The 25270-nt window shown below is 46.9% G+C and overlaps 1 protein-coding gene across 2 annotated transcripts in view; it reads right to left on the minus strand.

Moving 5' to 3' along the window:
* Snap47 (synaptosome associated protein 47) overlaps positions 1 to 25270 on the minus strand; it is a 41546-nt gene that overhangs the window by 15562 nt on the left and 714 nt on the right. The window contains exons 2-3 of one of the 2 annotated variants that reach the window (XM_087571765.1): positions 13982 to 14520; positions 5362 to 5852 (exon numbers count right to left, since the gene is read on the minus strand). In XM_087571765.1, the coding sequence (XP_087427891.1) occupies positions 5362 to 5852; positions 13982 to 14478 (988 nt within the window). In that variant the 5' untranslated portion in view covers positions 14479 to 14520. 2 annotated transcript variants of the gene reach the window in all.

Below are 25270 nucleotides of genomic sequence, written 5' to 3' on the forward strand. Positions count from 1 at the left end.
GGGCTCTCACACTTCTCTTAGCAAGGTATAGGTCGCTGCTGCACACCAGAAAAAGAGAAAAGGGGGTATATCTAAGGGAGCTCTTACTGGGCCTGAGGGCAGGGACCAAAAAGATCAGTCACTAAGACGTGCCTGTCTTCCCCAGGTGTCTCAAACACAGCACAAAATCCCCTTCACTCTGAATCTCTTCCAACAGTCTTACAAGGCATCGCTCCTGAGAATGGCACACCCTTAGGAGTTAGACAGTCAAGGTGATGACAGGCCCATGAGTCTGGTAGATGAACCCAGAGGTAAACACCCTCCACCTCACACACACACACTGCACATTTCAGTGTATAAACCCAGTCTACCAAATAGCCAAGTTAGGACCCATCACCAGGACAGTGGTTTTCCTACTGCAGTCTCAATAAAACTGGTTGCAACAAACCAAACTGATTACAAACTCATATTTGCCAGGTACTAATGTGGTGGTGGTAGCTATCAGCCTCCCTCAACCCCAGCTCCTAGGGCCCGATGCTGGCTGACTGGACTTCTACAGCTTCAATAACCAGGACTCTGCTTCAACCAACAGAAAGCTGAACCAAGATTCTGCTAATGGACGATACTAATGACCTACAGGCACATGGAGTCTGGGATCTGGGATGTTTTCCATGAGCTATGGGTCAGCTGGGACCCATCTAAGCCACAGAGGGCTCTGCCACCTCCAGGGCTGATTGCTGACTTGCTGATCCTTGTTTGGAAACATCTGAGAAGAATTACTGTGGCTCTGAGCAGGATGGTTTCTATCTCTGTAGTCACTAATGATCTGTTTAATAAAAGCAGTAAGAACAGCTCCTGCAGTAGAGACTGCAGGGACAGAGAGCCATAAGATGGCCTTAAGGGAGGTCAGCTGGCAAAAGGGACAGATACTGTCTCCCCCCATGGACAGCCCGCTGGCACACAGCTCAGAGCAAAGGTACCAAGACTGACCCAGGCAGATCCCTCTGGGAACTACCTGGCCTCACATTCCTCATCTTCACCCGGAAAGCAGCTCCTCAGGGCAGGGGGTGCAGGCTGTGTGAGGCCTGAGACGTGAGTACACAGGTCAGAAAACAAAATGCACATTCATCCACAAGGGCAGGACAAAGCAAGGAAGGGGAAACAGAAGGAGGTCAAATTCTGTCCACAGACATCTATACTTCCACAGTGACTTTGTAGCACACAGCACATCCAGGCATGGAGACCTCGGGTGTATAAAGGCCAAGCCACTCTCCCTAACTAGCTTACCGGCCAACCCAGATCATCACAATGCAACCCGGGGACCTTGTCTTTGGGACCCAGAAGCACCAACACTCACAGTGCCACCCATGTCTGTATTCCTACAAACCCTGCCCTTGGGCCCAGTGATCGCCATCAGGCCAATGTATTAACTGTAGCATCAGGTATCGTCACCCTTGTGAGAGCTCAGCCAAACATAGCACAGCACTTGCACACCTGAGAGCCTCATCCTGGGGTGTGCCCTGGCTAACTTTTATCTCAACTTGTCATAAGTCAGAGTCATCGGAGAGGAGGGAACCTCAATTGAGAAAATGCCTCCATAAAGATTGATCTGTAGGCAGCCTATAGGACATTTTCTTAATTAGTGATTGATGGAGGTGGAGGGATAGCCCATGGTAGGTGGGATTACCCCTGGGCTGGTAGTCCTGGGTTCTGTAAGAAAGCAGGCTGAGAAAGTCATGAGGAGCAAGCCAGCAAGCAGCACTCCTCCATGGTCTCTGCATCAGCTCCTGCCCCCAGGCGCCTGCCCTCTTTGAGTTCCTGTCCTGTCTTCAATGATGAACTGTTACATAAGTGTAGATAAAATAAGCCCTGTCCTCCCCAACTTGCTTTTGCTCATGATGTGTCATCACAGCAACAGACACCCTGATTAAGATGGGCACCTATACCCTAGGACTCTCAAGGGCTTCTAGGCCCTTAAAAGACAACTTGGACCAAGCTGATCAGATGCCATCTTCTGTCCTCCACTGTGTGGTACAGTTGGGGACATGGCGAGTGGCTCCAGGTATAAGTGCTGAGAGCTGTTCTGTACCAGGTATCTGAGGGCAGCTCTCAGTGCCTGCTGTGGACAGCCCTTCTGGGCATGTGACAACAGCAAGCAGCAAAGAGAAAGTTAGCAAACAGATAGATGACTCAGACCAGACTATGCGTGTTTTGGTCACAGAATGGGAGGGCACCTTACTGCTGATTTCACCCAGATGAACCATGAAATACACGGCATGTACTCCAGCAGGGAGTGCTTGGCTGCAGACCTACAGGCTTTTCAGAAACCCACAATCACAGGAGCCTGGGCTCTGGGGACAGGGGAGGCCAGGTGGAGGTGAGGTGAGGTGAGGTAAGAGATTAGGTGCCTGGTATGGGTGCTTCCCGGAGGGACAGGGAGGCACACTACCATTAGAAGTTGAGGACAGCAGATTTGGGGTCTAATGTTAAAGTCTAGAGTTCATATGCTATAAGCTCCAGGAGACTCTGAAACTGCCTGTGCACAAAAATCATTGGAGAAAAGTACAGCAGCATCTTTGGCCTGCATGCCTAAAGCAGATACGAAGCAGCAGTGAATCTCACATGCAGACTTGTCCTCCGTGATTTCATTACTCTTCACAAATATTCCACAATCTGGAACTCAAGAGTCTGAGACACCTGCTACCACATGACATGGAACAAAAGATAATGACCTACACTATTTTCAAACCTATTCTAAGCTCACAAGTCTTTAAGGATGATCTAAGGGGCGACAGCAATCAAGATGTGCTCTTCCAAGACAACACGGCCAATCTTCTTGCTCTCCAGGCCTAGGCCCTAGATGCTGGCAGCCTCTGTGGTCTGCAGGAAGCATTCACTACAGGAGTCTCTGGGGAGCTTCCCTGTGTACAGTTTAACTCCCAACAGCAAAAGCTCGTGTGCTTCAAGACTGCCCCTGTGTGGCAGCACACACATAGCACACCTACAGAAGAAGCTGGGTCTGGGGCCTCAGTCAAGGTTTCCAGTTTCCACCTCCCAGTGGTAAGATAGAAGCTAGCTGAGCACTGCAGCAATGAAGGTGTGGGCCAGGTGCCAACCCTCCCACCAAGCTGTGGGTAAGAAAACCACCGAGTTCCTACCTCCTTAGAAGCCATCTTCCCCACTAAACCTCAGTTCATGTGAGCTTTCTGCACAGAGCAGCCAGCTGGGCACACCCATGTGCTAAAACAGAGGATAGTGCTTCCTTCCCACCAAGTACACTCAAAACACTTCAGGGAGTTCACAGGAGACATAAAACAGCAGACTGCACAGTCCAAGTGCTCCATTCATCCCATGCAAGTGCCCTGTGATGGCCACTTTCCTGTCCTCAGCAACTCAATCAAATCCCAGCATGCTGTTGCTAGGGCAGTGGTTACAAAGACATCCCTGACTCCGCCATCTGCAATATGGGAGGTCGGCCTGCATCAGTTGGGACACTGATCAGGAAGGGGAGCAGGAAGCACGCCTATGGCTTTCTTAGAGGATGCTATGGACAGTAAGCCACAGGCATCCTGTGCACAAGCCTAGGCCTTCTGGCACTGGGTGATCAGCAGAACTCTCACCAAACAAGACCCACTGGATGAATGTCTATCTTGCAATGAACCTATGAGTTCACAGGTTATGACTTCACCTATTCAGTGAAGTCATGAAAGCCCTGGAATCTCTTTAGGAAGTCACCTTACTCCTAGGCTACTGTGGCCTCCCCAGTCCTCCCTCCCTGGGCATAGCTGCCACCTTCCTAAGACATTATAATGTTTCCTACCTAAAGGCCCCCAAGGGGGGAGGACATGCATGCACACATATCATTTCCTCCCTCAGTCCTCCTCCACTGGGACAGCTCCTACCAGCTACAGTATCACATGCCTCCTCCCCAGCACCGTGCTGCCTACTTACATCATCTCCTTACTCCTGCCTCCACTAGGAGACCCCACTTTCTCCTCTCCTCTGCTTATGCCTCACTGGACACTCTTGGTCTTGAGAGCCTCCCTCGAAAGGACCAAGCATAGCAGTTTCTTCTCCCACGATGACAGATGTCCTGCCTCATATTGTAGCATTTCATCTCTTATATGTAGGTCCTCGCTTGGCTAGGCCTAATCCAGGGAAGCTGAACACCACGGGCAATGCACACACATCATGAACAAATGGATCACCCCTATCCTGGGCCTTGGTGCTATGTTCTGCTGCTCCACTGATCCAGTGCACAGTACCTGAACCTGAAAACTCAACTCTGTGTCCAAGAATTCAAGGATGCAGACCCCTACAATGCACATCTGGGTAGTGGCTGGAAAGACCCAACTTAACACCAAAGTAAGTGGTAGACTGGTAGGGGCAGGTCGGGCAGATGTGGATCACACCAGGATCTATCTGAGAGTGCCACTTCCTGGACCACGCTGAGTAGAGCCAAGGACTGAGGACTTGAAGCTTCCTTTGGATGGTTTACCCACACCCTTGCTGTTGTTCAGATATGTTCCAAGTGTGTCTCCCAAGAGTTCACACACTAGGAACTAAGTGATGTTGAAGAGTGGTGGCACCTTTGAAGGGCAGAGCCTAGGAGAGGTCATCAGGTCACAAGAAGACTGTCTTTAGGAGGACGGGGATCTTAGTAAGTGTCTGAGAGAGTTAGCTGTAACAGAGTAAGCCTGCCCCCTGAGTCTCTTCAGCATCCTGTCCTGTCAAGTGTTCTCATCATTGTGCTATCTGCCACGTGACCCTCAGCAGAGCTGCCCAGTCTTGGACTTCCAGCTTTCAGAACGGTAAACTACCTAATCTTTCCTTACACAAGACCTAGCTTCTGCTGTTCTATTAAAGCAACGCCAGCGGGGCTGACAACACCTTCTGACTGTAGTAGTTTCCATACCACAAGGAAATACCCAATCAACTCATCAAGAGACAAGACGTAACCTAAATCACGGTTCTAGAGGGCCAGTCCAGCGCAGTGGTCCCTAGGACTGAGCCCGTGGTGAGGCAGCACACCACAACAGGAACTAAACTGCTCACTGTTCTCACTAGCAGACAGGAGACGGCAAACCTCCAAGGAGGCCTTTCCTTCTGAAGGCCCCACCGTCTCCTAACAGTGTCACCTTGAAAGGTAAGCCTCTGGGAGACATTTAAGAACCAAGCTTTGGCGCTGTCCTATCCTAAAACCAATTATCTGTCAAGGGCAGGTGTAAGTTGGCAGTCTGGAAGGGTTGTTCGAGCCCGTGACTGCTGCGAGCTGGAGCCAGCAGCTGCTGATGGATGGGCATGTTGAACACAAATCACAGCGTGCTGAGTGAAGCTCTAATTTTGGAAGGCGGTGCACGCACTGCCCTGCTGGCTGCTCACCTGCATGCCGAATGGAGCAGCCACCCTCGGCAGGCGAAGCACGGCCCCTGCTCCTGAGCACCAGGGCGTCTTCCAGGAGCTCAATCTTCTTGCTGAACTGCACTTCTAAAATGGGAATGACCTCTGGCATCTTGGCAGATATCAGCCGGTAAGCCACGTCTGGCTTGCCGATGAACCGCTGGCGTATGCTGACCTCATAAGGAGAGTGAACCTTGATATCATCAACATCTTCCTTCTCAAATCTGTGCAGGAGCAATGAACTGGAGTCATGGATTTCCAAACCGGAGACCAGGACAGTGAGTTTTCCTGGCTTGGAATGAGACTCTGTTCTCTGAGAAACAACAGCAGGGACCCTGATCACAACCCCTTCCTTTCCAAAGGGCTCACAAGGGGCTACAGAGACACTGTCCCTGGGCTTGGCTTCCACTGGCGTCTTCCAAAACTTAGCACTAAAAGGCCACCAGGAAGGAGTCTCCAACTCTGTCAGCAATCTAAGGGAACAAAGAAAGCACAGAAACCAGAGAAGGTTAGTTTTAAGGTATAATGCCTCTGTTGTTAATCTTTGTAGGCATGTTACCATTTTACAGTCAATCTTTCACAACAAACACTCACAAATCGGAAAGAGCAGAGTGGGGGCTGAGGCTGGGGGTGTAAGCACACCTGTCTAGGTGGGATCCTGAGAGCCAAAGATACAGCAAACTCGCACATGACTCGTTTGTTCTTTCCACACCACGCCCTGATCTGGAGAATTCCGACTCAGAAGCCATCCACGAATTCATCAACCCACCAATCTCTACAGAGCTGTTTGCTTTCTACAGCGTGTCCAAAACAACTGGAGGCACACGTGGCCACCAAACACTTTACATTTAGCCATGGCAACTAAGAAACCCAATTCTTAATTCAATTAACTAACTGTATCCCTGGGAAATCAAATTCAGGACCTCATGCACGCCAGGCTAGAGCTCTGACTCTAAGCCACTTCCCAGCCCAATATAATTCAATTTTAATACAGTTAGTGCCTACTAGACTGCACAGCACAACTGTAACACCGAGAAATATATCCAGTGCATCGACAGAAGAAAAATGGAGGCAGGAAGGAAAAAGCAAATATCAGCAAGAACATAAGGCAGAATTGGAGAGTTAAACCAAACTAGGAAAGCATCAGTCTAAAAGCAAACGAACCAAGTAAAGAGGTACACTGTCAGCTTTCAAGAAACAAGAGGCAACTATATCATGCTCACAAAACACTGAAAAAGCACGAAAGAACAGATTCACAGAAAACAAGGAGTTTAAATGTACACATCATACACAGGACGCTAACAGTAAATGGGTGCTATCACTCTAAGAGAATCTACCCAACAGAGAGACTTAACCCCAAGCATCTATATAACAAATAACACTACTTCAAGATTCATGAAGCAAAAAATTGACGAAAGTAAAAGAAAAAACAGCCACAGTTGTAGACGTCAATAATTACATTTCGTTCGATGACTGAAAGGACAAGATAACAAAAATTTACTAAGAACTTAAGAGTTTTTGAAGAGTTATGGCAGCTCAGCCTTACTGATAACAGAATCACCAGCATCTCCAAGCACATACTGCTCTCACCTGGACACAGACTGCTCATGACAGGAAATGCAGCTAGTTGCAAAGGCATTATGTCCAAAGAACAATTACAAATCTGAAAATATTTGCAGATTAATGCATTCTGAAGTACAGGTATCAAAAATACAAAGAGGAAATCAGAATCTATTTAAAGGGGCTGGAGCAATGGCTCAGTGGTTAGAGCACTGGCTGCTCTCGCAGAGGTCCTGGGTTCCTTTCCCAGCACCAGCACAGTGGCTTACAACCATCTGTGACTTCAGTTGCAGAGTTTCTGACACCTTTTTCTGACCTCCAGGAGCACAAGTATGCATTTGTATACATACACAGACACAGATTCAGGCAAAATACTGCTAGGTATAAAAGCAAATCTTTTTTTAAAAGATGTATTTTATTTAATATATATGAGTACACTGTCACTGTCTTCAGACACACCAGAAGAAGGCATCAGGTCCCATTACAGATGGCTGTGAGCCACCATGTGATTGCTGGGAATTGAACTCAGGATCCCTGGAAGAGCAGTCAGTGCTCTTAACCACTGAGCCATCTCTCCAGCCCACATATGTTTTTTAAAAAAGAAAACATTTAAAGCGAATAACAATAACAATAAAACACAACACAACACACACACACACACACACACGAGAAGCAAACACAATCCCACCAGAGAAAATTGAGTTTTCAACACGTATATGTATATATTAGAAAGGTTTAAAATTAGGCAGTGGTAGCCCACACCTTTAATCCCAGCACCCAGTTATCAGAGGCAGGGGGATCTCTGAGTTCAAGGCCAGCCTGGTCTACAGAGTGAGTTCCAGGACAGCCAGGGCTACACAGAGAAACTTTTGTCTCCAAAAAACCAATAAATAAACAAACGAATAAAAAGATAAATAAATAAATGGTTTAAAATTAGTTATCTAAGTGTCTACTTCAAACTATTTTAAAATGAAGACCAAAATACACACAAAGAAAGTAAAGAAGCCAAAAGTGGAAACTAATGGAATTGGCTATGGAGTGGGGGGTCCCGGGGAACTTGCCATCAACCCTGAGATCTGAGTTTGATCCTTGGAACCCACATGGTGGAAGGAGAGAACAGACTCCAACTGTCCATACAGAGGATATGGCATGTATGTGCCTGGACACACAGACAAGAGAAATAAAGAGTGACCTGTGACTTTTAATCCTAGCATTCTGAAGGCAGAGGCAACTAGATCTCTATGAGCTACAGGTCCACCTGATTTACAAAGTGAGTTCCAGGATGGCCTGGGAAACACAGTGAGACTATACCTCCCCCACCCCACTTCCTCCATGAGACTTAAGAGAGAGAGGTGGGGGGCGAGTACACAAAGTCAGTTCTTTGATGTGATTTAAATACAAAATACAGATCACTAGGGGTTGGGGATTTAGCTCAGTGGTAGAGCGCTTGCCTAGGAAGCGCAAGGCCCTGGGTTCGATCCTCAGCTCCGAAAAAACCAAAAAAAAAAAAAAAAAAAAAAAAAAACAGATCACTAACAAGAACTATCAATTAAACAGTAGAGGAAATCTAAATTACTGACACAGGAGTGGAAATGGGAGATGTTACCTCAGAGATTGAGAGTCTACGGACATTATTCTCAGTGCCAATAAATCTGACAACTTACGTGAAATGTACAACATAGAAAGCCCAACCTCTGGAACTCCTGCCAAAAGCCAAAATTACATAAGAGCTTTTGAGAGAAACTCAATCTGTAAAGATGCCACCAAGCCCCGAGTGGATTCCCTGGTCAACTCTGCCAAAGATAAGGATGAACAGCTGTCTGTCCACAGTCCTGCTCAGATAACAGCGCAAAGGCAAAACTGCTTGGGCAGCTCGGAAGCTGCGTGACTCACACCACCGACACAGCAAAATTCCTTATAAAAAACAAAACCAACCAACCAAACAAACAAACAAAAAATCCCAGCAAGCTGGCGGTGTTGGCACACACATTTAATCCCGGCACTCAGGAGACAGAAGCAGATGGATCTCTGAGTTCTGAGTTCAAGGCCAGCCAGGGCTACAGAGCGAGTTCTGGACAGCTAAGTACACAGAGGAGCCCTGTCTCGAAAACAATAACAACAAAAGACTTTAAGAACCAGCAAGTGTCGCTGATGGCATTAAGAATTACTAACTGGCAAATAAGAGGTATTGATCCCAGGGAGATGAGGGGGCTTCACATCTGAAAATTCACCAGGGTAATTCAAGTCACTGACAGTAAACAGGAAAGCTGTGCTCACCAGAACAGGACAGTACCTTTAGAATTCTATCACTTCAACAAGCTAGAAGGATGACTTTCTCAACCTGACAAAGGGCACCTACAAAAGACTTAAACTAACAACATGCCTTTTTGTTTCAGAATGAAATAAAAAGTAAGCAGATTCCTAAATTCTCCAAGCTTTGCAGGCATTTCTCAGGTGTGACTCTCCGAAATATATTTGGTCCTCATCCTGTTTCCTAGGAATATGCACATGAAGTACTTTCTACATGTGAGCCCTCTGCTGGCCAGCAGCCCCTGAGTAGCTACCAGGTGGAGCTGGTCAGTGCAAGACCAGGGCTGGATCAGAGGGTGAGGACCCTAAGCCTTATCTCAGCCCACAAAGAAGAAGGGCTGGAGGTGAGTGGATGACTGATGGCCAGCAGTTTAATCAATTGTCCCCATGTAACTGAGTGTCATAAAACCCCCAGAGACATATTCAGAGCTGGATGTGTGGAGGGTCCTGGGGGGCAGTGGCCAGGGAGGGCATGGACGCCTTGTCCCTTCCACATACCTGAGCTCTTACATGTCTTCATCTGTATCCTTAGTAATTATTCTGATTAACCAGTCAACACAAGTTCTGTGAGCTACTTGAGTGAACCAGTATAACCCAAGTGTGGGTCAAGGGAGCTAGCTAGCTCAGCGCCATTAGTGGTGGCACTCTCTGTGACCCCAGCACAGATGTACGAAAGCCACTGGCTACCATGTTCCTAGACAGAAGAAGTTCTAGGGGATACATTTTACTTTTGATCACCATAATGGCCTCTTAATACAGGTTAGGGACAAGGACTCTGCTCACTCCAGAGTATATCCACTCTACTTATGTATTACACAACTGGAGAAATATCACGGCAGGCTTGGAGGACCTACTGAATCAGGCATAAGCTACAAACGTGTACTAGGCCCACTTCTTCAGCCTTCCACAAATGAAAACATGCGTTTGCCTCTTTGTGCCTCAATTATCTAATTCGATCTCCAGGTTCATTTGTATCACTACCAACAGCTGGATTTTGTTCTTCATGGCTGAATCACACTTCGTTGCACAGACATATCATATTCCTTTATCCATTTATCTATGAGGATACTGTCTGCTCTGTCTAGATTATTCTCTGTTCAGGACCCACTATGCTGACCACCATCACTGTGTCTCTGACTGAGTGTGTTCATCACAGTTCTAATCACAACTGCTCGGACACAGGAACCACACCTGTGGTATCTTGCTCTGGTCCTCCCCATCCTTGTCCTCATTCAGCATTCCTGGAATGTGGATGTAAGCAGCCTCGTGCTCCTACTGCTATGCCTTCTACCTGACAAGGGGATGTGTCATCCCAAATGCTCTCCCCAGTTGCTTCTACTTAGGTATGTGGTCACATGACTGAGTAGTAACAGCTCCACCCTGCTACTCTTCTGCCCTCCAGTCTCTTCCAGTCTCCTTTCTCTCCCACACAGCCCGGCTGCTGCTTTCATGACCACCTGGCCTCTGCATATGCAAGAACATGCAGGGCATTTCCTTCTGAGCCTGGAACTTAGCACAGCATGCTGACCTCCAGTCCCTCCATTTCTCTGTAAATGATAGAATTTCATCCTTCTTCATCATTGAGTAGTGCTCCACTGTGTGTGTGTGTGTGTGTGTGTGTGTGTGTGTGTGTGTGTGTGTGTGTGTGTCTGTCTCACATTTTCTTATGTGTCCATCAATTGATGGACATGTGGGCCACTTCCTAGTTTGGTTAGGATGAATGACACTATAGCCAAAAAGTAGTAAGCAACAAAAACAAAGATCACGTTTTCCCTTTATGCACAAATCCTTCACTGTAAGTTCTGAAGCCTCTGTGAGGTGAATTACAGGCACCGTGGTGGAAAAGGGACCAACCATCCTAAGATCAGAGAGCACTCCTCTCAGACAGACACCCCCTGTCTAGTCTGCCATGGAAGTAGGCTCTAGGATCCAAACAAATAGACACACACAGAAAACACAAGACGTCTGGGTGGTGATGGAGTAGACTCTTTAAGGGTGAGCACTGTCAAGATGCAGAACAGACCTCTAAGAAGAGTCGAGCCCTGAGCCAGCACCTGCTGTGACTGGCCCTGCAACACCAAGGTCTCACTTCCCCTTGACTCATTTGCTGAGTTTTCATGGAGAAGACAGAGGCTCGAATGTATCCGATGTGTCCAGATTAAACCTCATTTCCCAACAGGAACCAAAAGTAAACAATAGGAACTCTAACTTGGCAGACTGTGAAATATGCTGAACTATCCCCGAGTTCCCGTAAAGTATGTATCCATGTGGACAAAGAGGCAAACACAGACTAGGACGTGGTCAATCATAAGAGAAGATGTAAAAACACCCCATTCCTGGAACAGAGAGGGTTTATCTCCATGTCCATTTTATAACAGTTCATCCTGAGGACAAAACTAAGCAGGGGCCAGAGAGAACAGAGTTGCCAACTCAACACTGTGGACTGCTGTCTGCTCCTGTAACATGCCTGACACAAGCCTACCTCCATGACATGGTCCTTGATGAGAGAGGAGGATATGTCCACTCGTTCTCTCCAAGAACATCCCTAACCATGTGTAGACTGTAGCAAAGGCTATCACACCTAAAAGGCACTTACAGAGCCTGGACATTCTGCCATAGTGGTTAGGAAGCATGGTACATTCTTCACAGACACAGCCCTTCATCCACAGAGAGAGCATGTTCCTAGACCCTGAGGAACACCAGACATGAAGGGTAGTATTAAACCTGAGAGGAGCAGTGTTTCTAATACACATACTTATGATGTAGTTATTTACAGACCACACCTACTATTACTATTATTACAATAGGAGTTATGTGAGATGGCTCCTCTCAGAGCGCCTTCCTGTGTTTCACTCCACAGCCTCTCCTTGGCATCTCCAAATTGCGAGTCCTCCTGTACATTAGGATCAGTATTAAGTAAACGCTGCTGAGCCCAGCACTGAGACACCTAAAAATATTTGATAACCAAAGTGGCTGCTAGTGACTGATATGGGTAGTGAACAGTGCACACAGCAGGACAAAGGGCTGATCCTGTCCTAGGAGCCTGGGCAATCAGGCCTGAGATCTCATCAGGCTACTCAGAGGGGAACTGACAACACATTTCCCAGAGAGGTTGGCTTCTCTACCTAATATTTTCAGAGAGACTCTGGGATAACTGAAACAAGCAAGCAGAACTGTACACAAGAGGGCTATGACATTTCCAAACTAAGTTCTGGAAAATAAGAAGAGAAATTTAGCCCAAGTTTGAACTTCATGTACTGAAAAAGAGCACTCTCAAAGACAAGCCCTGGGAAGAATGGCCAGGGAGTACTGTTCAAGGACTACAGCTGAACACCACCACTTCCCTGGGGACAGGAAGGGACAGCCACAAGACTGTGGAACTTTTCTATATACCAATGGTGGGAGAAGCTGAAAATCTAGATGCAGGAACAAGCATCCTCTAGAACCAGCATCTCTAAAAACGAGTGGACTGGGGGTTGGGGATTTAGCTCAGTGGTAAGCGCAAGGCCCTGGGTTTGGTCCCCAGCTCCGAAAAAAAGAAAAAACAAAACAAAACAAAAACAAAAAAACGAGTGGACTGTGGTCAGTGACAGAGCAGGCCAGCTTGGAGGAAGACACCAAGACCCTACACCCAACTTGGGCACTTGGGAGGAAACACTGTTTAGCAGGGGCAGAATGGGGAGAAGAAAGCTGGGTCTCCATGTGAGGCCAACAGGGTCACAGTGCAGGAGGGATGGAGGGACCCAAGAGAGGTTTTACTGACAGACCAGTCTTAGAAGTCCCCTATACAGCGACCCTAGGACAAATGCTTCCAATTAAAGACAGAAGATAAAGAAATCCAGACAGAGAGAAAACTAGGAGAGATAGGTCAATATAAAACAAACAAACAAACAAAAAAAAAAGCTGGGGGTAGTGGCACACGCCTTTAATCCCAGCACTCAAGAGGCAGAGGCAGGCCAGCCTGGTCGAGTTCCAGGACAGCCAGTGCTACGCCATGAAACCCCTGCCTTGAAAAACCGATAGATAGATAGATAGATAGATAGATAGATAGATAGATAGATAGATAGATAGAAAGAAAGTAAAATAAAACCAAAAAAGGCAACTGGAGTGTGGAGATGAGAGAAAACAGACAGGAAGCAGTGTTATGAGTCAAACAGCATGTGTAGAACAAAGCTAATGCTTCTAAATTAACATCTAACAGAAAGAAAAGCTCAGGAAATATAAACCAGAATGAAAACAAGAGAGTAACATGAAGAGAAAACACAAAACAGCTGATAAAGGAGAGCAGCACAAGGTACACACACAAAATGGGAGCTCTGAATGGGTCACGGATTTAGAGATGTGGAAAGTTACCAAAGAAACGGACATTGCAAGGTACGCACAAAACAAAGGCAAAAGAATTGTCACCATCAAAGCAGATCACCACCAGGAGGAGACACAGACCACACTCATAGCCTGCGAGTTGGAGACATGACTAAATAGCACATAGGAATCACAGCATTAACAGAGCAAGATGCCCCCTCAGGCAGCCCATCACAACATGGACACCCACCACCCTACTCTCTGTGAACCAACATGATCCAGGTGGCGATCATCTCTGGGATGAGTCCCACAGACCACACAGTAGGTGCACAGCCTTTTCTCTAGGTGCTGGAAATGTGCTAACCATGAGACGGTCCAGAGGACACTCTGCCTTCCCAGCAAAGGCAGAGAAGACCCGGAGTGTGCCCACCTGTCAGCCACATCTAGATCGGACTCCATCTTCTCCAGGCCCCTCATGACACTGTCTAGCTGCTCGCCCTGGTGGTGAAGGACCTTTGCTGTGTCTTCCATGCGTCTCTGGGAACTCGCCATCAGTCCCATCAGCTCCTGCCCCCTGGTCATGGGGGAGGTTGGATTGGCAGCAGTGCCTGGCTGGGACAGTAGCAGCTCCCTCCAGAAATGCTCGATGATGTTGAAGACCACATTTCGACTAGGCCGCAGTGAGCTGAACCAGTGCTTGGCCTGGCCCTTCTCCAGGACTGTGATCGCACTGAAGATAAAGAGCGATGTCTCTTTCCTGATCTCAGTGATGCTAGAAAGGGGCAGGCCAACAAGGACCTCTTCAGCTTTGTCCACACTGAACTTCAGTGAATGAGGTGTCAAGGTCAGTTTTCCAGGAAGCCATTGCTTCTCAAGGTCCAGATAGTAGGAACAAGGCCAGGTGTGAACTCGTACATCACTGCTCATCTGTTCCTAGGTGGCTGTGCTACACCAAGGCTGTAGTAACTGCTTCTGAGGGAAAAGAAACAATTAGTGTGCAGATGAGGCAAAATGTATCCGTTTCTTTCAGACTGTGGATAATAGGAGGTTAGCCTGGAGAATTCTTTCCAGGTACAGCCTCAAGGGAGTTCTGGGCCCTGGCCCAAGCAAACTGTGCTTGTCCCATCATTCCCTGCATGAGACCCTCCACTCCTGTGCCCACGGAGCAAACTGTGAAGACAGCTAGCACTGGAGACAAAGCCCGAAACCCCTCCCATGCACAGGGCCTTGTGGCTGTTATGTCTCTATTACTGTATATCTGTACAATGTCCTCCTTTTTTTTTTTTTCCCCCGGAGCTGGGGACCGAACCCCGGGCCTTGTGCTTGCTAGGCAAGCACTCTATCACTGAGCTAAATCCCCAACCCCTACAATGTCCTCCTAAGGGTCCTCTCTGAAGTCCCTGTGTATGTGTCATCCAGCGGTTTACTGAAAGTCTTATAGACACGGTCCCCGGCTGCACAGTCATCTCAGAGCTACCTAGAGTCCCAAGTACACTGATGCACTATACACAGACAGTTGTTGTGTGGCCATAAACAGTGAAGTGTGCTAGTTTCACTTTCTCCTGCTTCTGTCCCCCACCCTTGCCCCCCAGTAACAAGGATCAGACCCAAGTGCACCAGGAAGCGGTTTGCCACTGATCTCTCACCCCAGCCCTTGTTTTTAAATAGGGTCTCACATGTTGCTCAGACCAGCTTTGAACTTGCTATGTAGCCCACGGTGGCCTCAAGTTCCCATGCTTGACCAGTACTAGAAATACTGGCTTGTGCCATCATACCTGGCTGTTTGAAATTTCATGTTTATGATTATATTCATCAAGGCAGTCATAAGTCATGATGACAGGTTTGAATTAACCCTTACAGGATATGCTGCCCAATCGTCTTTGTACAGGTAGTAAGTATTAGATAAGAAAAGAGGCTCCACACTGTGGTCTATGGTACTGACTGGGAAGGAGCTAGGCCTGGCAATGCCCAGTAAAGTGTTCTGCACTGCAATCACAGAGCAGATCTTTTCCCACCTCTCCCTGTCCTTGCACTTCTCTCTGGTTGTGTCTCTGATTCTGTCCCCCTACCTCCCCTTCTCTATCTCTCTCTCACCCTCCTTCTATCTGTCTGTCTGTCTGTCTGTCTCTGTCTCTCTGTCTATCTGTCTGTCTGTCTGTCTGTCTGTCTGTGTCTGTCTGTCTGTCTCTCTCTCTCAAATACAGATTTTCTTATGATATGACTTTACTTCTTAGGAGGTACCTTAGTGTGATCCCTCAAATACTGAGCCCAGCTGTAGGCTACAAGGACACTGCTGTCAATCACCCTGCAGATGAGCATATAAAAGGTAGGTAGCGAGTTGGGGATTTAGCTCAGTGGTAGAGCGCTTGCCTAGGAAGCGCAAGGTCCTGGGTTCGGTCCCCAGCTCCGAAAAAAAAAAAAAAAAAAAAAACCAAAAAAAAAAAAAAAAAAAAGAAAAGGTAGGTAGCACTGGCTGGCTCCCTAGCTCCTGTGACATGGAGTCAATGGAAGAGTCATTCATTTGCTCAGTGAGCCACCTCTGAGGAGCCAGTCCTGGAGATAACCGCAGTACTAAATGCAGCACCATCCGGTCAGACCCACAAAAGCACAATCTGTGTCAAAACGAGGCTTCTGAATAGGCTGTACCACTGTGCTGGGATCTCTCTGAGTGTGGGGTCTTTCTGAGAGGTGTGGGCTGGGCTTTGCCTTTAGCCATGTGTCACAAGTGCCAGGCGGAGGTCTAAAGGTGTGAGGACATCGGCTGAAGGCCAGATGCTCCCTCTTACGTCTGTAAGACGTGCTGTGGATTCAGTGAGCAGTGAGCAGCAGTGCAGGAAACCTCAGAGGCCCTGGCTTTCCAATCACCTCCACTCTTGCTCCACATTGGCACCAGTGCCCTAATCAGAAGACCTGTGTCTACCCAAACCACCAGTTCAGGAACTCTGTAGCATTAGGGCTTCGGCTGCCACCATCGTAAACCCCAGAGTCACAGGCACTCAAGTCTGCAGGGCACAAGGGAACACGCATTTGGAATCCCATGTCTTCTGCAAAGTTGTGCATCATTCTCACACGCTGCTGTGAACTGGGCTATGAAGGTCCACACAGTACTGCTGACATGGACTCCAGCCGGAAAAACTACACGGGCCACACTTCCAAGTCCACCTCTATGTACACTGCACCCTAAATCCTATCTAAATCAAAGTCTTTTCCTATGAAAGCTACACCACAAGACTAGAAAAGGTAACTGTTATGCCAGGTGTGAAAATATCAAAATAAAATCCTAAGGAAATACAGACAGCAAAATGAGGAAAGCAATTCATTATATAGATAAGAAATATGATAAAGAACTGGAGAAAAAACATATGGGTCGACCAGAAATCGTGGAAAAAAATCACAACAAGCAAGTATGAAATGAATAGAGAGCTCCACAATAGACTGGGATAAAACACAATTTCTGAACTAAAGACAATTCTTCTGAAAGAACTCACCAGACAACTCTAAAAGTAAAATAAAACAGATGGCTCTGGAGAGATGGCTCAGCAGTTAAGAACATTGACTGTTCTCCAGGAGGACGAGTTCAGTTCCTACCTCACAACCACCTGTAACTCCAAGTTTAGGAGGGCCAGAGGCCTCTGGCCTCTGCACTTGCACACACCCTCTCGTGCACATATGCACGCATGCACACACGTGCACAGAGAGGGGTGGGAGGCAGACACACACACAGAGAAACAGAGACAGAGACAGACAGACAGACAGACAGAGACAGACAGAGAGAATATGAACTAAAAATAATTGTTAAAGAATGAAGACCTTCTTTGAGACACAGGGAAACCATTAAATAAACAAATAGTCACACTATGGAATTCCAGAGAATATAAGGGATATGGAACTAAAAATTTATTTATTAAAGTAACAGCTGAAAATTCCTAAAGATTTTGTCTTAGTCATTGTTCTACTGCTATGAAGAGACATCATAACCAAGGTGACTCTTATAAAAGAAAGCATCTAATTGGGGACTTGCTTACAGTTTCTGAGATTTAGTTCACTACCATGGAGGGAAGCATAGCAGCACACATAGCACTGGAAAAGTAGCTGAGAGCTTTACATCCTGATCCACAGATGGACAGACAGACAGACAGAAAGAAATATATACATACAGACAGATAGAGACCAAGACTTACAGGCTTTTGAAACCTCAAAGCCCACCTGCAGTGACACACTTCCTCCTTGTTAGGCTACCCCCCTAATTCTTCTAACCCTTTCAATAGTTCCACTTCCTGGTGACCAAAACACATGAGCTTATGGGAGCTATTCTCACTTGAAGCCTTTCTATGGTGCTAACAAATACAGGGTTTTGTTCATATTGGGCAAGTAATCTACCATGGGGCTAAACCTCCTACTCTGAAGCTTTCAATGGGATGTGGACATTCAGATCTATGAAGTACAAAGAATTCCCAAGAAAAGCTTCTCTATGGAATATAAAAGTTAAAATGTCAAAAGTACAAGATGAAGACAGAATTCTCAACTACGCTACAGAAATGGACACATGAGCTCTTTCCTAGACAAGCATTTCTGAAACACTGTCTCAGTCATTCTATTTGCTGGGATTTGTTGGGATTATATGGGACTTGTTGCCCCAGTGGTTCCTGAGGAGGCTGAGGGAGGAAGGCTGTGACTTGGAGGCTGTAGGCATACTTTTCTTAGCTGTTTTATTGGGCTCTTCTTTCTATTACCCTTCCGATCCTTATTCCACCCTCTTTTCTGTTAGAGGGGACAGGGAGGTGTCAATCTCCTTAGGCTATTCCCTGCTGATTAGGGGCACTGGGCTCCTTGGGGGAAGTCCAGGGTTTGTCATCAAGATGTCCAGTGTTCTCTGAAAAACCAAACCACATCAGGAGCAGGAGCAGGAGAAGCAGGAGCTGGCCTCAGGGTTTACTCTCTGGTTAGAGTTAGTCTCAGACAGTACATCTACAGAAACAAGCAGACATAAGGGAGAGGAAGAAAGAAAAGATGAAGAAGGGAACTTTGTATCACACTTAAGATATACAAAATGGAAGTGCCAGGTGAAACAAAATGGCAATTTGACTTCTCTAATAACCTAGCTCAAGTTCTTCACAAACACATCCTAGAGCTTTTCTCCATGACAGCCGTAAGAGCAGACCCACCCTGCCCAATACGTGTCTATGGCTATCACCAGTCACTCCAACACCAGCAAACCCCAGCTTCACCAGCTCCAGGACCAGAGCTTAGGATGTTCCTGGAAGAAAGTTGCCCCTATGAAAAGTTTATCACTGCAAATAAAGAAAGATGCAGAAAAGCTGTTTTTTTAGAAAAGGATTTCAGATAACTCCAAGTTGCAGAGGACAACCAGGTCCTATGCCGAGCCTGAGCCAGGCCTCCTAACAACCTGTCCTTGGCCAGACCAAGGGGAACCACCGTGTTTAAAACAAACAAAACACCTCGAATGCTTACTTCAGGAAGGCTCCATGAGAAACAGCCAGGAAGTTTACAGCCTGATGTCACTGGAAAAGTGGGGGAGATTTTCTCAGCTGCAGGAGACACTTCCTTCTGTATAGAAGGGTGCTTTGTCTGAGGGAGGGGTTCAGTGGGCGAGTCTACATCATGAGCCCCTCCCTAGCACACCAGGGCCACACCAATGGCAATATCTTCTACTTGAATAAACCACACTAAGTCACAGGCAACAAATCCCTGAACTAGGAAGCCTGCACCCAAGCCTTCCACCATAATGCATGGAAATACAGAGAGCACGTGCTGACACCTTCACGCCTCAGAAGACCTGCCTTTACTCCAGTAGACTAGGGGTCACAGGCTGGAGTACCTCCAAGCCATGCATATGACCTCTAAACCCTTGAAAGTCACTGGTGGGGCTGGAGCAATGGCTCAGCTGTTTAAGAACACTGGCTGCTCTTCCAGAGGACCCATATTTGAATCTCAGCACTGGAATAGTGGCTCATAACTGTCTTTAACTCCTGTCCCAGGGGATCTGATGCCCTCTTCTGGCATCCAAGGGTACTGCATTCATGTGGTACACATTTATGCAGGCAAAACACTCATATACAAATAACAGCTTTAACAAGAACAGGCATGTACCTCTCAGAATTAGGGGAGTCACTTTAGCCTAGCCATGGTTTCTAAGGCTATGGTAATTGTTAAAGGCAGGGAGCCACACAGAGTACTACTCAGCTTCTGAAGACAGCTTTGTTCCATTCTCCTGGCTGGAAGAGACTTCCCATCAATCAGCTGTAAGCAAATGTATCCAAGAGTCTAAGAGACAATGCTTGTTCAGTGCCTGCCTGGGTCCAGGTAAAGAAAAACCAAACTCACAGTTTCTCCTACATTACTATCACTTCTGCAAACACACACACACACACACACACACACACACACACACACACACACACACACGCACGCACGCACACACGCACGTGTGTGGGGTGTCTCCTTACACAACACCTAGCAACTGGTTCTAAAGTGGACACCAGCTGGGTGCCTCTAGTCCACTTTTCTATGTGAAGACAGTGTGTTCCTAAGACAGGCTTCACTTAGATGGCAATGTCAAGCCCACACTATATCTGACCCACTGCCCATAAGTCAAGGTCTGCCATTTTTTCAGATTGGATTCAGTTTCTCAAACAGCTTATAGAACTCAGAGAAACACTTAGGTTTACTAGTTGATTAAAAGGGTATTATAATGGGTGCAGATGCTAAAATGTACAGGACTAGGTATGAAGAAGGGAAAAGGCTTCCTTGGCCTCCCTGGAACTTCTGAGTACTCAGCTATTAGGAAGCCTACCTACACGGCATTCTACCACATGGAGGCTTCATTACACGAGTATGATTGATTCAACCACTAGTCATGGGCGATCCAGTCAACCTTCAGTCCCTCTTCCTTCTTGGAGGCCTGGGAACAAGTCTGACCTCCCTGTCCTCTGGACCTACCCTGGATTCGATGAGAATTCCACCTGTACCTAGGGACTGCTGGCCTGCACAAAATGCTTCCTGTCCCAGGATTTTAGGAGCCATTTTCCAGGAAACAAGACAACACACTACTGCATTGCTAGACACCATAAAAAGTTTATATCAGCAATCACCTGCTCCACATGGCTGTTTGTCAGCAGAGCACTGGGAGGTATTCCATGAGTGGGCAGTGAAATTATCCACACTTTCCCCAGAAAATCCCCACACCTAGATGCGCAGCCACAGAGGAAGCGCACTGTGGTTCCAGCTGCCGTGCCTCGGGCTCCATCACAGCTTTATGACTTGGGAAAAGTTACCTCACCTTCTGGACCTCTGTTTACCCTCCGGTAAAATAACTAAAAGAGCACAAACTCATTCAAAGATTCAAAGAGAAATGGACAAAGAACCAAAAGTCGAGGAGAAGAGCAGTAAGCACTTGTCATTATAACATGACAATGAGTGTGAGCCCTGTGCCCAAGATTGAGAAACTTCAAAGGAGAAACATGTGGCTACAACTTTTCCTACCACAGATTTCCAGGATGTCTTGTCCAGAAAGCCAAAATAAACAGATATTAAGTGGAAGGGCAGAAGGAGAAAACTGTTCCCACCCACGCGGCAGAAACTGCCCATGCATGGTTAGACTCCATGACCTTCCTACTTGCCTAGACCGACACAGTCCTCACCGAGTCCTCAAGGGGCTCCTGCTCCCCTTGAAGCCAAACCCTTCACAGGGTTCTCCACTCAACCCTTCCTCATCAGCATCATTGACTTCACCCTTCCTTGTATCGGGCCTATGAACCTGGCCCGAGGGCCATGTAAGTGCTTTATGCTTAGGAACCATGGGTCTGAGCCACCATCACTAACAACCACAGGTAACACATAACCAAGGGATTTTAATCTACAAAACTCTGGCAACTGGACAAGGGCTACAGGTTGTAGCCAATCCCATTGACTTTGTCAATACAAAAAGCACAGTTCTCACCTTAAATAGAATTAACAAATGTTTCTTCTGGAGACATTTTGAGTGACCAGGGTCCAGCAACACAGATTCAGGTTACCCCAAATTCTGTGTTCCAAAGTAGAAGCAGTTTTATGAAGTTTTATAGAACAAAGGAAGTTATAAGTCAAGACAAATGTCAAAATGCATCAGTGGACTCATCAGAGAGGTGGCTACAGCAAGATGGAAAATGCTTTTCTCTAGGCCTCAGATGTTACCTGATGATAGTCCTAGCTTTGGGTTTGGCAGAAACTGGTAGTCGATAAGGTCAACAGATGCCAAAGGTCTTTCCAACCTCTCCATGTCACTACAGTTCTAATAAGATACTACTTACCAGGAATTCCCCTCGACAACTTCATCAGTTCACCAAGCCTATTATAAATCTAGTTAAGCCAGGCACGGCAGCGCACACCTTTGATCCTACCACTTGGGAGGCAAAGACAGGGGGATCTCTGAGTTAGAGGATAGCCTGGTCTACAGAGTGAATTCCAGAACAGCCAGAGCTACAGAGAAACCCTGTCTCAAAAAACAAAAACAACAAGTCTCCAAGTTAAAGCCTACACATACCCTCCCTCCATGCTGCCCCACTGTGAGACACAAAGGTCTAAGAGTACCGTGGTAAGGCTGACTTCACCCAATCATATCTACCAAGTCCACGAACTCCCAAGGCTTCGACTGAGACTTCTGGTTGCCTGAGGAGCATCTTCATAACATACCTTACAGGCATTTCCAACTAGCCCAGCCCCACAACCAGCTCCTTGTTTGGCCATCTGTTGGGTACTTCATACTGCACTAGGCCCTGGCTATATGTCTTTTTATCTTTTTCTTTTTCCTTTTCCTTTTTCTTTTTTTAAACAAAACTCTATTGGAACCAAGAGTTTCTGGATCCTTCTTCCTCATCCTCATAAACCCATAAGTAAATCCTGGTATAACCAACCTGGCGGAAGTGAAAATATTTTAAAGAGACAATTGTGTCTTTCAATCTGACCATTAAGTATTAAAACAATGGATCCCAGAGAAATGGGTTTCTCCCCTGGAATCTCAAACTGGGAAAAGGAAAAGATACCAGCCAAGAGACCTGTCTTCTAGAAAGAGATTTCACATAATTTTAACAACTTGCTAAACCACCTTACATGAAGAGATTAACGTCCAGACAAAGATAGATTAACAGTGGGTGTGGCCACACTTTTACTGGGTAGGTATGCAAATCTTCAGCCTCTATTTAATTTCACTTCAGGACTTGAGGGTCCATTAGATCTTTTTGTCCCTCTCCCAATATGGCCACATTGAATACATCTTGTCTTTTAGCTTGGCTCTTTTCAGACCTGGCTTAGGGGACAGGTCGTGATCCCTGATTGGCAACGGTGGCAGTTGTCTCCAGTGACACACTCTCTAGCACAGGGTCATCCCTTATTGGCATAGCTCCTCCAGGACCTTCTCACTTCATCCTGCCTCTCTAGTCCGTTCACCACCAATGAATCAGGAAACAGAACTATAAAATGTTATGTTTCTGCCCAAACTCTTTTGAATATGTATCCCTTGGCATATGGGAGGCCCTGAGTTGTGGGAGAGTAGGGGAGCGCACTATGAAACCATACAAAGCATACCCTTTTAACATAGTGTAAAGTCCAACTCCGCCCACTCTAATGGGCTCTGAGCTTCACTCTGCTGCCCCCTCCCTTCTTTCCCTCTCAAGGCTCCTCACTGTCCTGTCTCTGAATCACTTTTCTACCTTAAAGCTTCTACTTAAAGAGCACCTTTACCTTTCCTAATGCCCACCAGCCATAGCACTCCATACCTCAGAGAGCTTTCCTAACATAACTCAATGTGTGTACCAAAGGTGACGTCCCAGAATCCAGTCTTGTGCACCCAGTACCCAGTGCACACAATTAATGGGCCCTCCAGAGATGCTCTGTTCCTGAACTTTTTGTATGGTATCTGCCTTTGTAAGGTTGTAACTTGCCTTCACCAGGACAGGTATAGAGTAGCAACCTATGTGAGGACCCTATGTGAGAAAGACACAATTACATGGCAGGCAATCCCTGGGTGTCAAGCAAATTCACATAAATGACGTTCTTGGGGAACAGGCCCATGTCACTGTGACTCCTAACACACTGGGGTTGACATAATGGGTCTCTTTCAGCATTTCCATCACCCATGTGCCCTTGAGTAAAACTCAATAGCAAATAAACAGCCTATTTTTAGTTAATTTCCAAAGTAACAGAACACGCAACGTTTTGCACACCTTCCACTGCAAGGCTGAGTGGGAGAACAGTAGGGCAGTGTGTCCGAGCGGGGGCGGCAAGACTGGCTTTTTCCATTACCTGCCCTCCTGCTCTGTAGCAGACCCTCTTTCCACTCCCTCAGAAGTTCCCATCCCCACCCTGGGAGGCTCAGGCTTGCTGTCTGAGGATGTTTCCAGCAAACACAACAGCGTAGCTGCAGGGCATGCTCTAGAAATTCAGAGAAATGAGACCATGCAGTGTTTCCACCTCGCCTCAAGGGTGCCAACTCCAGTGCTTTCCTGTTTTCTTCTGGGGTGGCTCTGCCCAGGATGCGTGGTTCCCATAGGTCTGTGTGGGCTGAGGTTGTGCATCATCAGCGCTTCCCAGTCGGAGGTAGGGGAGGCAGTTTCATGGGCACACACCTGTGTTCCCGGGCTCTCGCCAGGCCTCACATAGCCAACACTGTTACTAACACCCAGATGCCAGCCGTCGTGTGAAGACCAGGATTACAGCACTGACTACACAAAGCCCAAGAGCTCATGCTCCAGTTAGTGTTACGCGCTAAGTTGCCCCAGAGATCCTGAGAGCATATATACCCGTTGGCCTTGACCTCTTGCTCAGGACACCGGTCTCAGCAAAGAAGCAATTCCTACTTGGGTTTCATAGTCTCACGGGGAAAACAGAAGCTACTTGTTTCGCCTCTACTCTCACATCCTAGTCAGCCCAGAATTCTGGGACCATAGAAGGGTCCTCAGCAGTGGACACCAGAAGAATGTCCTTTCATTCAGTTCAGCTTTGACAATGTCTGCCTGAGATCACATCAGGTCCCAAAGCAAGCCCAGGTTGTATCACCAATCTTTCCCATGGCCAGCACCTACAAATCACGGTCCCAGAGATATTCTTTGACTTGGATTTCCCCTAGAAGCCCATATTACTTAGAAAACCACCAACTTATATTTACTATTTTATTATAAATGACATTACACGGGGTATAAGAAGAAGCAAGAGGTCAAGTATGAGAAGACCCAGCCCTCACTCTCCCTAGGCACACAGGATCCTCCCACTGAGTCTTCAAGGGATATTATGGTCTTTTCATTATGGAGACATGACTGATAAACACTGGCCACGATGACCCATTCAACCTTTAGCCCTAAAAGCTGAGGGCTGGGCTGAAAGTCCCCACCCTCTCTGATCCTGCTCAGGTCTTTCAGCGAGCAGCTCCATCCGGCATACACTATTGGCTGTTGGACGGTGTTGGGCTCATTAGCATGCAAAATGGCATTTACCAGCTCAAACTGTTCAAGAATTTTAAGAATTATATTCCAGGAAGTAGATTCAAGATCTAAAAAAATGTTTCCAAATATAACATACAGCCAATGTAGGAAAAAAAGGAAGACAGCCCCGGGGAGAGGGAAGAGGTAACAGGGATAAAATGTATAAACACGTGTATATCTGGAAAAACTGGCTCAATACCAGATTTAGTGATCACATGTGAATGGAATTTTGGATGCGTTGGGCT

This window comes from Rattus norvegicus, chromosome 10 (assembly GCF_021556685.1).
Source record: "Rattus norvegicus strain SHRSP/BbbUtx chromosome 10, alternate assembly SHRSP_T2T, whole genome shotgun sequence".
Classification (NCBI taxonomy): domain Eukaryota; kingdom Metazoa; phylum Chordata; class Mammalia; order Rodentia; family Muridae; genus Rattus; species Rattus norvegicus.